General features: G+C 41.1%; 1 protein-coding gene across 7 annotated transcripts in view; it reads right to left on the reverse strand.

The window, feature by feature from the left end:
* The window catches only part of LOC148879529 (uncharacterized), a 29919-nt gene extending 21358 nt beyond the window's left edge, over positions 1-8561 (reverse strand). For 5 of the 7 annotated variants that reach the window (XR_016104267.1, XR_016104266.1, XM_088961084.1 and 2 more), the window contains exons 1-4: positions 7880-8561; positions 5018-5076; positions 4809-4940; positions 4177-4317 (exon numbers count right to left, since the gene is read on the reverse strand). Coding sequence is in view for 5 of the 7 variants with exons in the window: in XM_088961084.1 (XP_088817210.1) it covers positions 4177-4317; positions 4809-4940; positions 5018-5076; positions 7880-8294 (747 nt within the window). In the remaining 2 variants the exon portion in view is untranslated. Of the gene's footprint in view, positions 1-4176; positions 4318-4808; positions 4945-5017; positions 5077-7879 lie in introns of all 7 variants that reach the window. The other 2 variants (XM_088961085.1, XM_088961087.1) reach the window with 2 other exon arrangements.
* Between the last annotated feature and the right edge of the window lie 3035 nt (positions 8562-11596).

The following is an 11596-nucleotide window of genomic DNA, read 5'->3' on the forward strand; positions in this document are numbered from 1 at the left end:
TCTCAAGCATATGCTTTGGTCAGCAGTGAAGAAAGTAGGAGGCAAATGCAGGTTCAAGGGGTCGGTATCAATGATCATTTTGCAAATATGGGAATCAAACCCAAAGGGGTTACAGAAGCCCCCAGTGGCACAGGAAAGAAGGAGGTGGTGTGTGAATATTGCAAGAAGCCGAAACACACTAAGGACAAGTGCTGGAAATTGCATCCCAGTCTTGTCCCTATCCGATTCCAGAAGAAGAATGACAGTAAAAAGACAGGAAGTGCACATACAGCCACAAGTACAGATACAGAGTTTGAGTCTGCAAGTGCACAATTGGCAGCCATGAAAGCTGATTATGAGAAGTTTGGAAGGATGATCAGCCAGCTTGAAGGTGTAACTTCATCATCCAACCCTTCTGGAATTCCAGCCACCTCTGCATTTGTTCACTCAGGTATAAGGGCTTCTGCTAACCATGCATCTACCTCAGGTAATCCCAAGACCCCTTAGATCATTGACTCAGGTGCTTCTGATCACATGACCAACCTTTCCACTTTGTTTGTGTCATATGATTTGCTTCCTGGTCGTGACAAAATCACCTTAGCTTATGGTTTTCTTGCCCCCCATTTCTGGCAAGGGAACTGTCAAGCCTACAGACTCTTTACTTTTATCTTCCACTCTTCATGTACCTAAGTTAAATACCAACTTGTTATCTGTAAGTAGCTTGACCAAGTCATTGAATTGCTGTGTAACCTTTTTCCCTTCTCACTGTGTGTTTCAGGACCTGAAGTCTCGGAAGGTGATTGGGAGTGGCCATGAAGCGAATGGAATATACTTGCTCGACACCCCTGGCCAATGCTTTGATCATCCCAAGAATGCTGCTTTTGGTTCTACTTCTTCAGAGTCAGTCAGTCAAATTATGTTGAGTCATTGTCGGTTGGGTCATTTACCTTTTTCTGCTTTAAGTCATTTGCTTCCCAAACTGTTTAAGGGAGTCAGTGTGTCCAGTCTCAATTGTGAGTCATGTCAGTTGTCAAAGCATTGTAGAAAAAATTACCCTGTGAGCAATAAAAGATCATTTTTTCTTTTTCATATTGTACACTCTGATGTGTGGGGGCCTTACCACTTATCCTCTATGGGGGGCTACAAATACTTTATCCTGTTCATTGATGACTTTTCTAGATTCACTTGGATATACTTAATGAAATCCCGAGATGAAGTCCCAAGACTTGTGAGGCAATTTCATGAGCTTGTTTTGACTCAATTTGATACCAGAATTAAGGTTTTCAGATCTGACAATGCAAAAGAGTATTTTGAGAAGAGCTTATCCTTGAAGTTGCAAGGAGCCTTTTATTTGCCTCACATGTTCCCACAAGATTTTGGGGTGATGTTGTACTTACTGCTACCTATCTCATAAATCGTATGCCATCCAAGGTTTTAGGGTTTAAATCCCCCTTCAGTCTTCTTCATCCAGATAAGGATCTCTTCCCAATTCCTCTTCGTGTGTTTGGTTGTACTTGTTATGTTCACATTCCAAGTGTGCAGAGACACAAGTTTGAACCAAAAGCCCACAAATGCATCTTCCTCGGTTACTCCCCCACACAAAAGGGTTATTGTTGTTTTCATCCAAAGACTGGCACCAGACATGTCTCTATGAATGTTACCTTTGATGAACTTTATCCTTTTTATGGTTCCTCTCAGGAAGGACATTGTCAACAGGGGGAGAGTCTGTCACAAGTTTTTGCTCTTCCCCTTCCTGTCCCAGTTCAGTCTCTTGACAAATTTGTATCCTCACAAAATGAATCAAAGGAGGATCAGCCACTTCATTCCTTTTGTCCTAGTGCTCCTATTTCTTTACCTCCTCGTCCTACCCATAATCCTAAAGTGTATCAAAGGCAGAGATCCAGGAATGAGCAAGTGGTTTCCCTTACAACAGATGAGGCTCATACCCTCCCAATCACAGATGAGATAACAGGTATTGCTTCAGCTCCCTTGGAATCCCCCTTCCCAGATCTTGATGTCCCCATTGCTGTTAGGAAAGGAAAGCGGAAGTGTATTGCACACTGCATTTCCAAACACCTTTCTTATGACCTACTTTCCCCTTCATATTGTGCCTATCTCTCTTCAGTTGCTTCTAACCCCATTCCTAGGTCTGTATCAGAAGCTCTTGGGATTCCAGAATTGAGAGATGCCATGCAGGCTGAAATGGACGCTCTACATGAAAATGGTACTTGGGAGGTGGTGGATTTGCCTGAAGGGAAGGATCCAGTTGGATGCAAGTGGGTTTTTACCATTAAATACAGGGCAGATGGGACTATTGAGAGGTACAAGGCCAGACTTGTTGCAAAAGGCTACACACAGACATATGGGATTGACTATCTGGAGACTTTTGCCCCTGTTGCTAAGATGACATCTGTGAGGGTTCTTTTATCTCTGGCAGCTCACTTTGATTGGCCTCTCTATCAATTAGATGTAAAGAATGCATTTCTGAATGGTGACTTACATGAGGAGGTCTACATGTGTCTTCCTCCAGGAATGTATGGGAAAGATATGCAAGGAAAGGTATGTAAACTGAAGAAATCTCTTTATGGCCTCAAACAATCTCCTAGAGCCTGGTTTGAGAGATTTAGAGCTGCACTTGTTAAATTCGGCTATGTTCAGACACAGTCAGATCATACTCTTTTTGTGAAGAAAAGTGGGTCTCTAGCAGTGTATCTCATTGTGTATGTTGATGACATTATAGTGACTGGTGATGATGCCTCTGGCATTCTGGGCCTTAAGTCTTTCCTCCGTACAGAATTTGAGATTAAGGATCTGGGGGAGTTGAGATATTTCCTTGGCATAGAAGTTGCCAGATCCAGGGATGGGATTCTTATTTCCCAGAGGAAATATGTCCTTGATTTGTTGTCTGAAACTGGAAAATTGGGTGCAAGACCAGCTGCAACTCCTATTGATATGAGTCACAAACTTTCAGCTTCGGATGGAAGTTTGTTGAAAGACAAAGGGGTCTTTCAGAGACTTCTTGGGAAGCTTTTGTACCTGTGCATGACTAGGCCAGATATCGCGTATGCTGTCAGTTGCATTAGCCAGTTCATGCATGCTCCTAGAGATACCCATATGGCAGCAGCAGAATGGATTTTGTGCTACCTGAAAGGCTCTCCAGGAAAAGGAATTCTATTTGCCAAACATGGTCATCTGAAACTTGAAGCCTATACTGATGCTGATTGGGCTGGAAATATTGATGATAGAAGATCTCCTTCAGGGTATTGCAGTCTGGTGGCTGGTAATGTTGTCTCTTGGAAGAGTAAGAAACAAACAGTTGTGGCTCGATCCTCCGCAGAAGCAGAATATAGAGCCATGGCACATGGAGTCTCGGAATTATTGTGGTTAAGGTCCTTAATGGAAGAACTTGGGGTAGATCATGACAAACCCATGATGTTGTACTGTGATAATCAGGCTGCCATCAACATTGCTCACAACCCGGTACAACATGATAGAACCAAACATATTGAGGTTGATAGACACTTTATTCGTGAAAGAGTCTCCTCCGGTGAAGTGTGTCTTCCATTCATTACTTCTGAAGGACAACTGGCAGATTTTCTCACCAAGGGCATTTCCAAGGCAAGGCTTCAACATGACACTGGCAAACTGGGCATGATTAACATCTATGCTCAGCTTGAGGGGGAGTGTAGAGAAGATGGGCCGAATGGCCCATAGACTGTCATTTCATGTTATGTTATGTTTCTCTCTGTTGTGGGCCTTATTCTGGGCCCATACTCTGTAATATTCTGTTTTTTGTATTTTCCTGCTCACTCAAGGGCCTCTCTGTAATTTGTCAAAGATTAACTTATTAATAAGATGTTTAGAGTGTTAGAGAATGGTTAAGTTCGAACCTCTTACTCTCTAACACTCATTGCCGCCAGCTCTCTCTTCTCTTCCTCTCTTGTTTGTTCATTTTCTGGTTTGCATCTAATCTCAAACAGTTCCATACATCAAGTGGGCTGTTTTTCAACTAACTTGTTCTAAGAAAGACCATTATTAGGTTCTTCATTTATATTGTAAATAATTCTTATATAACTTAACAATCTTTCATGTTTCATTTAGTAAAAGTTGTCTTGTAGTTCATTTTACATGCTACAATGTAAGCAATGTTTTGATTGTTTCCAAGTATTATTTAGAGAGTTTCAGGTTCAGGATTACCTGATTAATGTAGCTTAGCCGGGAAACACCAGCTACCACCTTTGCCACATCATCACCAAATTCTTGTTCTATGCTATGCAGGCTTTCACATGTGTCATCAATCACATCATGTAGAATCCCAGCCACAACTGTATCTATGGCCTGAAGCAGAATTTATTATATCAAACAAAGGAAAATGGGGAGCTGGATTCATGTTACTAACAAGCATGACTACAAAACATTATTAATCAAGAAATGTAGACGGCACAAGCATCCCTAAGCACCCTTTTCTAGTTGAAGATGATATCAGTTAACCACCATCATAACAAGCAGCTAGAGTGTACTGTTTGGAAATCTAGTAACAGACATTCTTCGGATAATAGGAGCTTAAATGAAAAATATTTTGCATTTGGACTACAAAATTCACATCCATAAGATGGTCAATAAACCAATTAAGCCATTGGGACAATTCAAAATGTATTTTGTTCAATAAACATGTTTTATAGCATCCTTGGAATTACAAACTCTCCAGAAAACCTAATCATAAAACATTTAAATTATATGCCAATAATTCAATTGTAAAACAAGACTGAACAAGTTTGAAATACGCTGATATGGAATTTAATTCCAATGCTCAAAAAAGAGGTACTTACTCGTTTTCCACTGGATGGAACCAAAGCCGCTAGAATTCTTCCTGTATGAATACAATGTGTTAGATATGGGTCTCCAGTTTTCCTTAGTTGGCCATGGTGAGCTTTCCTTGCAAATGCAATAGCCTTTTGCACCTGCCTTCACAGAGGTTAATGTCTAAGTGACAGAAAATGACTATATGCTTGATGTGATACAGGGGGAAATGATAAACCTTTGCATCATAAAAGATTGGATACCCGGTGACATCTACTCCATCCAATATATGAGAATCTGCATCACATGGATTAGTTGTCTTTATTAAGATGAAGATGTATCGAAAACAAACTCATGAATTTATTTCTGCTTCAAGAGTCTCATAAATACCAGTATACCTTCACTATTATAAAGTCAACTAATTCCATCCTTAACTTCTTTAAATGCCACCATAACGAGGTGGCAAAAAAGGCTTTTTGGTAAATTAATAAATTCATAAGAAAATAAGCTGATAGTTAAAAACAAGGAATGATCCAAGCCTTAATTCTAATTGTGATTTCAATATCAGAAAGTAGTTAGAGTCTCATAGATAAGTAGTTGAAAAGAGGTTGAGATGATTCCATGTCTTTAACAGTTCAAAGGGGTTTAAACATATTCTGTAAGCAGGAAGGGAAAAAAAAAAATCATCCTCTACATGCTAAAAAGGACAGAGAATAAATAAGTATGTCAGCCACTATAATTGTAGAAATAAGAAATAACTTGAATTGAGATAAACATTTAGAGGCTGTTTCAAAACAAAGGAAAGTCTGGTGCTTAAATTAATGACAATGTAATATATATGGGTGTTGTTCAAAATTTCTAAAACTACCCTACAAATTTAGTCTCATCGATTCCAGTGCCGCATGGACTCTCCTAAAGCCAGATCCTGACAGCCCATGGATTCTTGGAGACAAAGGAAATACTTTTTGCAGGTATATAATGTCAGAATTCAAAAATTGTGAACTATTTTGATAGAATACACTTTTCCTTAGATGTGCCTGCAAGTCCACGTTTTCTCATCTTGCTGAATCAGACTCTTGGACACATATCAGATTCTGACTCCCATGTCTATGTCCATGCAACACTAATTGATTCATAAAATTCTCCAGTTAAAGCAAGGAAAGGCACATCATAATTAACTAGGGCATGGAATGGGGCTAAATATGGTCCTTGACGCATTTGAAAATGAGAAATCAACAAAGCTAAAGTCTCCTACATCACAATCATCTAGAAAACGCCATAACTGTTCCCAATTACCTCATCATCATGATAATCCTACAAAATGAAAGAAAAAAATTCATCCACCATATCAGAAAAACCGATCAAATATAATTTTCTAAAATGCTCATGCATAATCAAGTTTGTTACATGCTGCCTCTTCCAAGGAAGTGTCCCTTCACCAGTTTAATTTTCATACTTAAAATAAAATTACTATTTGTTGATTAGTTCAGATTTTCTTCATTCCAACTTGTTTACAAAAGAACCCAAGATAAAAAATTACTACATATGAGTGTATAAGTTATTAATACAAAAAAGACGTGCAATGCATGTCATCAATTTTGTTCAGGCTGAAGTCTGGTTGGATGTTTTGTTGGGGTCAGATTATCTTCTGCATTTCTAGTTAGCTTGGTTGTGTTTATGTGAGAATTAGAAGCAGACCCATTTAACAAATGGATCTATCTTGTAGGCCAGACCCATCTGAACGAACAGTAGAACCTATATTGGCAAATTCAGCTATAACTAAGCGAGTTATGGGTACAACTTGGTTCCAAGAATCCAATCAACCAGGAAAGAGGAAAATGTATGCATAAAGGGATCAAAAATGGGAGAAGCTAAGAAGGACAAAAAGAATAAAAGAAAATGAAAAATGAAATGAATGCAAAAGTTGAGGTCTGCATCAATCCAAAAGTGGTCAAAAGGGAAGTAAAGTCCTACTTCTACTGGTCACATCATTGACTGGACTCTGACTTCCTTTTTTTATTATTTTTGGGTGGAGATTCACATAATTGTTCACCTAGGTTTGACCTATCAACCTAGGACTTGACCAAGTCTTCAAACACCTATAGATAAGGTTATCTCAGTTTTAGAAAGGATATATTTATATACAGGGAAGGCAGAGGAAAATGATATGGAGATTCCATCCACCCAAATCAGTGAGTTTGAGCCACCAACCCCACCTCCCTGCATATGCAAATGAAACTCTTTCTACTCAAACAGAGGAAAAGAGATCTTAAAATGCTGATAATTTTGAGATTCCACTTGGCCTATATTGTTCCCAAAGTGCAAAATCTGGATAAGGAAAGTGGGTTCTGTTTCTGTCCCAAATTTTCATTTCCCCACCAATCCAAACAAAAACAAATATGATTTCCTAATAAACATCTAGAAGCCACATGGAATGAAGTGGTTTTATTTAATTGAAGATCTCTACCACTTTTAAGGATTCCATTTCAGGATTTCAAGTCATACAAAATTTTCCTTAATCACTGGAATTGGCTCCATTTTGGTGATGAAACTGTAAGTTCAATATCATAGTTGTAGTCAAGGTCAATTCAACACTCAAAACATTAGAAACCAGACGTTTTGTACTGGATTTGTTTCAGAATTAGATATTTAATCCATATTTTATGAGCAATAACTAATTAGTAAGCCAATGGAATGATCAGAATTTGAGTATGTGTTAGAGGTCCTATTATTATATAGAGGTGCTTGTTAAATGAATATGAGGTGATCAACATACCAGTTATTCAACCAAAAAGGACATGGTTTTTAATGCAATGCACTGAACACGCACCCCCTCCAGGATGTCATCTATCACGTCCATGATTTCTTACTCCTTACTCTCTTGAAGCCACATCCTAATACTTAATTATTTATTCTTGTTTGGCCATAACAACGCAAGATGAACGTTGGAGGGGAATACAAATTTTCTCTTTTGGTGGCAAGAACACCAAACAGTGAGCTTAGAGAAACAAAATTGTCAGAATTGTTACTTCTTGAACATGTTCAATAAGGAAATTCAAACACCTCGCAAGCAAGCATAAACCAGCTGATATTACCGTACCAGGTTGCTCCTCCACCTTGGGCCACAAGAAATCAACCTTGGTAGAAAGACAAGCTCCTGAAGCTATAGCCACCGCAGTGACAGCAACATGAGCCAACGCCGAGGTCACTGCCGCATGAGCTGAACCAGAGCCAGTCGTGGCCGCAGCGGCAGACGCAATCGCATTTCCGGTAGTCAAAACCGAATTCAGCGATGAAGAGATGGCAGTGAATTTCGGAGGAATCTGGTCCAAAACACACCTAAACTTCACCGAACTTCTAAGAATTCTACTGGGATTTCCCAAGAATGGGACGAAATCACCCAGAAAACCTGTTCTGCAACGCATTAAGGGAATTCTGTAGAGAATTTGGGAGCTCTTGTGGCCTAACATCCGAGAATTATGATGCCCTAACTCCGTCCCGCTGCAGGAAGACATGGTAGTTAGATGATTCCACTTTTTTTCTTTTTCTGGTTCGAAGAATCACATCTTGCGAGAATTTAGTGGAGACAGGATTTAATTTAACTGAAGACGATGATATTTAGGTGTATCGACATCAGTCGGAGGTGCTAACGGCGCAGAAATGGCGACAAACGTGTGGCTGGGAAGGAAGAAACGAGGAATCCCGAGGGCTTCCGTGGCTGTCGTTGTTCTTCTTGTATCGTTGGAACTTGGAAGAGAGAGAGAAGGGTGACAAAAGAATCTAAATGATAGAGATTTTTTTAGTGAATTTGTATCGTTTTTCATGATACGGTACAGCTTTTCTACTAAATGGATTAGGGATAGCTGTTACTTGCGGTTGGATTGGCATCTTATGAACCAGCTGACAGTAATCGCGTATCAGCGTTCAGATGTGGGGTCCGATCCAATAGTGTGAGTTATACAGACTCTGGCCTAATCTGATATGAGTCATTACATTGTCTTCTGCTTGTTGAGTTGGTGTCTTTGGACTTATCGAGGGAAAAAGGGTCCACCTGTAAAGTTGATATTATTAGACCGCACTCATCGTTGGTCTATGACTTCTCACCATCAATCAACCGTTAAACACTATATCACGAAAGCTATGTGGGTGGGTTTGGTGAGGTATTTTATGAGGGGTAATGTGGTCCTCCGAATCACATTGCGACATGTGGCTCATGACACTACGGTGTTGAGTAAGTGAACTAACTCGGCAAGTTAACGTGAAGCACCTTGTCCAAGCTGACCTCCACCTCGGCTGAGTCAAGTTGGCAGGCCTCCCTACCTACAACAACCTGTCTCAGAAACCGGCCAAGTTGTAGGAATCTTTGGCAACTTGCGAGTGAGCTCATTAACTTGCCCCGAAGAGACGTTACCAACCTGAGACCTCCAGAGTATTAGTGCCTTGACCATTAGACCGGCCTACCGTATCGCATGCCCCAGAGTTAGATAGATAGATCGTAACCCCCACGAAGAACACATAACCGATATAATAACTCACCAAACCAAGTGGAAATGGCTCCGCAAAAAGATGAGACCCATTGTAAGGGGGCTCAAACTACCGATGCCTATATAAGGTGCCCATTTCTACCTATGAAGGTACGCATGATTACAAGCTCTCAAGCTCTCACTTTCTAAAATACTCTCTGACTTAAGCATCGGAATGCCTACCCTAAGTAAAGAAAACATGGGCACTCTAACAGTTCCTCTTGTAGAACAGAACCAGCTCGGCCACCTCCAACTCGGCCTGGCGTAACTTGGCCTAACAAGTACTATCTAAACCAGAATCCGAGTCATCTAACAAGCAAGAAGAGCAAGATCGCAAGACATCAATTGGCGCCGTGTGTGGGAAACCAACACAAAAGCTAAGTACTCAATCTTATTTCATAAGTTTCTAAAAACCAATGCCATCATCAAGCAACTAGCCATCCAACAACAACAACCAGGTCACTGGGCAGCTCAAGGCAATCCCAGAAGTCCCCATAGTGACCATAGGACAAATCGACGTCCCTCTAAACCCTGCATTTGCACCTATGAATGTGCCTCCCCCTACGGTTGAGCCCACGACGACTGCTGCTAGGGTTGATATGTGCCAGTTCAACACCAGTAGAACCAATAGGTAAAGCTACCTCGGCAGGTACCATGACAGAATGCTGGACTGAATTAAAAAGGCAACCAGAATCCAATCCTAGCCTGGGTTCCCAATCAGGTCTAGGTCTCCAACCGAGTCCCTAAACTAGTTAACAACCAACATCTAGTTGACAACGTGGTCCCTGACTTGAACCAGAACCAATTGTCAATGGAGAGCCGAGCTACAACTTCCATCGGAACAGAGGCCGCCAACTCATTTGAAGGGTCCAAGAGAAAGCGCATAAGATATGCTCATCACACCACCAAAAAGAGTCAGCTCACTTTGTCTGGGAGCGTGATGGACAAAAAAGTAGAAAGCAAAACGACCAGCCAGGTGGGCGTTTCGTTTAAACAACCCCTCATAACTCAGGAGTCACCACTTGCACCGGAAATCCTCTAGGACCTGACTCTAAAGAACTCTAGAGAGCTGACCTTCGAGATCTACAAAGGTGCAATAGATCTGATTGATCATGCTAACAACTTTCAGGCCCTAATGCTGCTTCACGAGGCCAATGACGCCAGCATGTGCATAGCTTTTTCCGCCACCCTTCGAGATGAAGCTCGGCTCTGGTATTCAAGTTCGGCACCTGGTTCACCAACCTATTCATCACACACTTTGCAACGAGTAAAAAACACTCTAAATTAGCGACATGCTTGCTTAATGTAATACAAAAGCCTAATGAAACTCTCCGAGAGTACATAAGAAGATTTAACATGGAACGTCTGCAAATCCCAAATCTGAACCTAGCTGTATAGCTCACTATAGCTAAAAATGGCATACGTCACCCTAACCTATGCTAGGAGATAGAACTGAACCCCCAACCACTATGGAGGAATTCCTCGACGTGGCAAATAAATTTATCAAGGTAGAAGAAGCATTGGGGTCATGGTCCGAGTTGTCTGGGGAACGAAAGCGAGCTGAAGAAGAAGCATGCAGTAGTAAGTCGAAGAGGAGAAGCAAGTCTCCCTAAAAAAGCAGGTCACTGAAAATCCGACGAAGCAGCTCACCCAGAAGAAAGAGTAAGTCACCTCAGCGGGGTTCAAATTAGTGATCCGGCACCCCACCGTTGTACAATAAGACATTTTACCCCCTTGAATGCAAAAAGGGGGAGAAACATTGATGCAAATAAAATCAACAAACAATGTAAAGTGGCCACCTAGGATGAAGGGCAACCCAGCCACTAGAAACCCCAATAAGTACTATCACTTCCATCGTGACGTCGGTCATGATACAGAGGACTGTTGGAATTGGAAGAATGAGATTGAAGACCTGATCCGCCGAGGATACCTTAAGCAATTCATGAAAGATGAAGGCAGACTTGATGAGCAAGGCAGGGAGGCACCTCAGACGAGTTGGGAGCAAGAAGCAGTAGGAAAGACCTATCTGGGGGGTCATCAGCATGGTCATCGAAGGGTCCATAGTAGCCGGTTCTACCACCTTGGCCGAAAAGAGCTCAATCAAGGAACTTGAGCATGATAATGACAATCCACCAAAGCGCCCTCGAAGAGAAGAAGTAATTTACTTCACAGAAGACGACACACGCGGAATACAATATCTGCATGACGACGCCTTAGTGATAAGATTGTTAATTAAAGATTTCGAGGTAAAAAGAATCTTGGTGAACTCTGAGAGCTCGACTGATATCATCTTT

The sequence above is a fragment of the Nelumbo lutea genome, chromosome 1, assembly GCF_056320005.1.
Source record: "Nelumbo lutea isolate HS-2025 chromosome 1, American lotus-T2T, whole genome shotgun sequence".
NCBI classification, from domain to species: Eukaryota; Viridiplantae; Streptophyta; class Magnoliopsida; order Proteales; family Nelumbonaceae; genus Nelumbo; species Nelumbo lutea.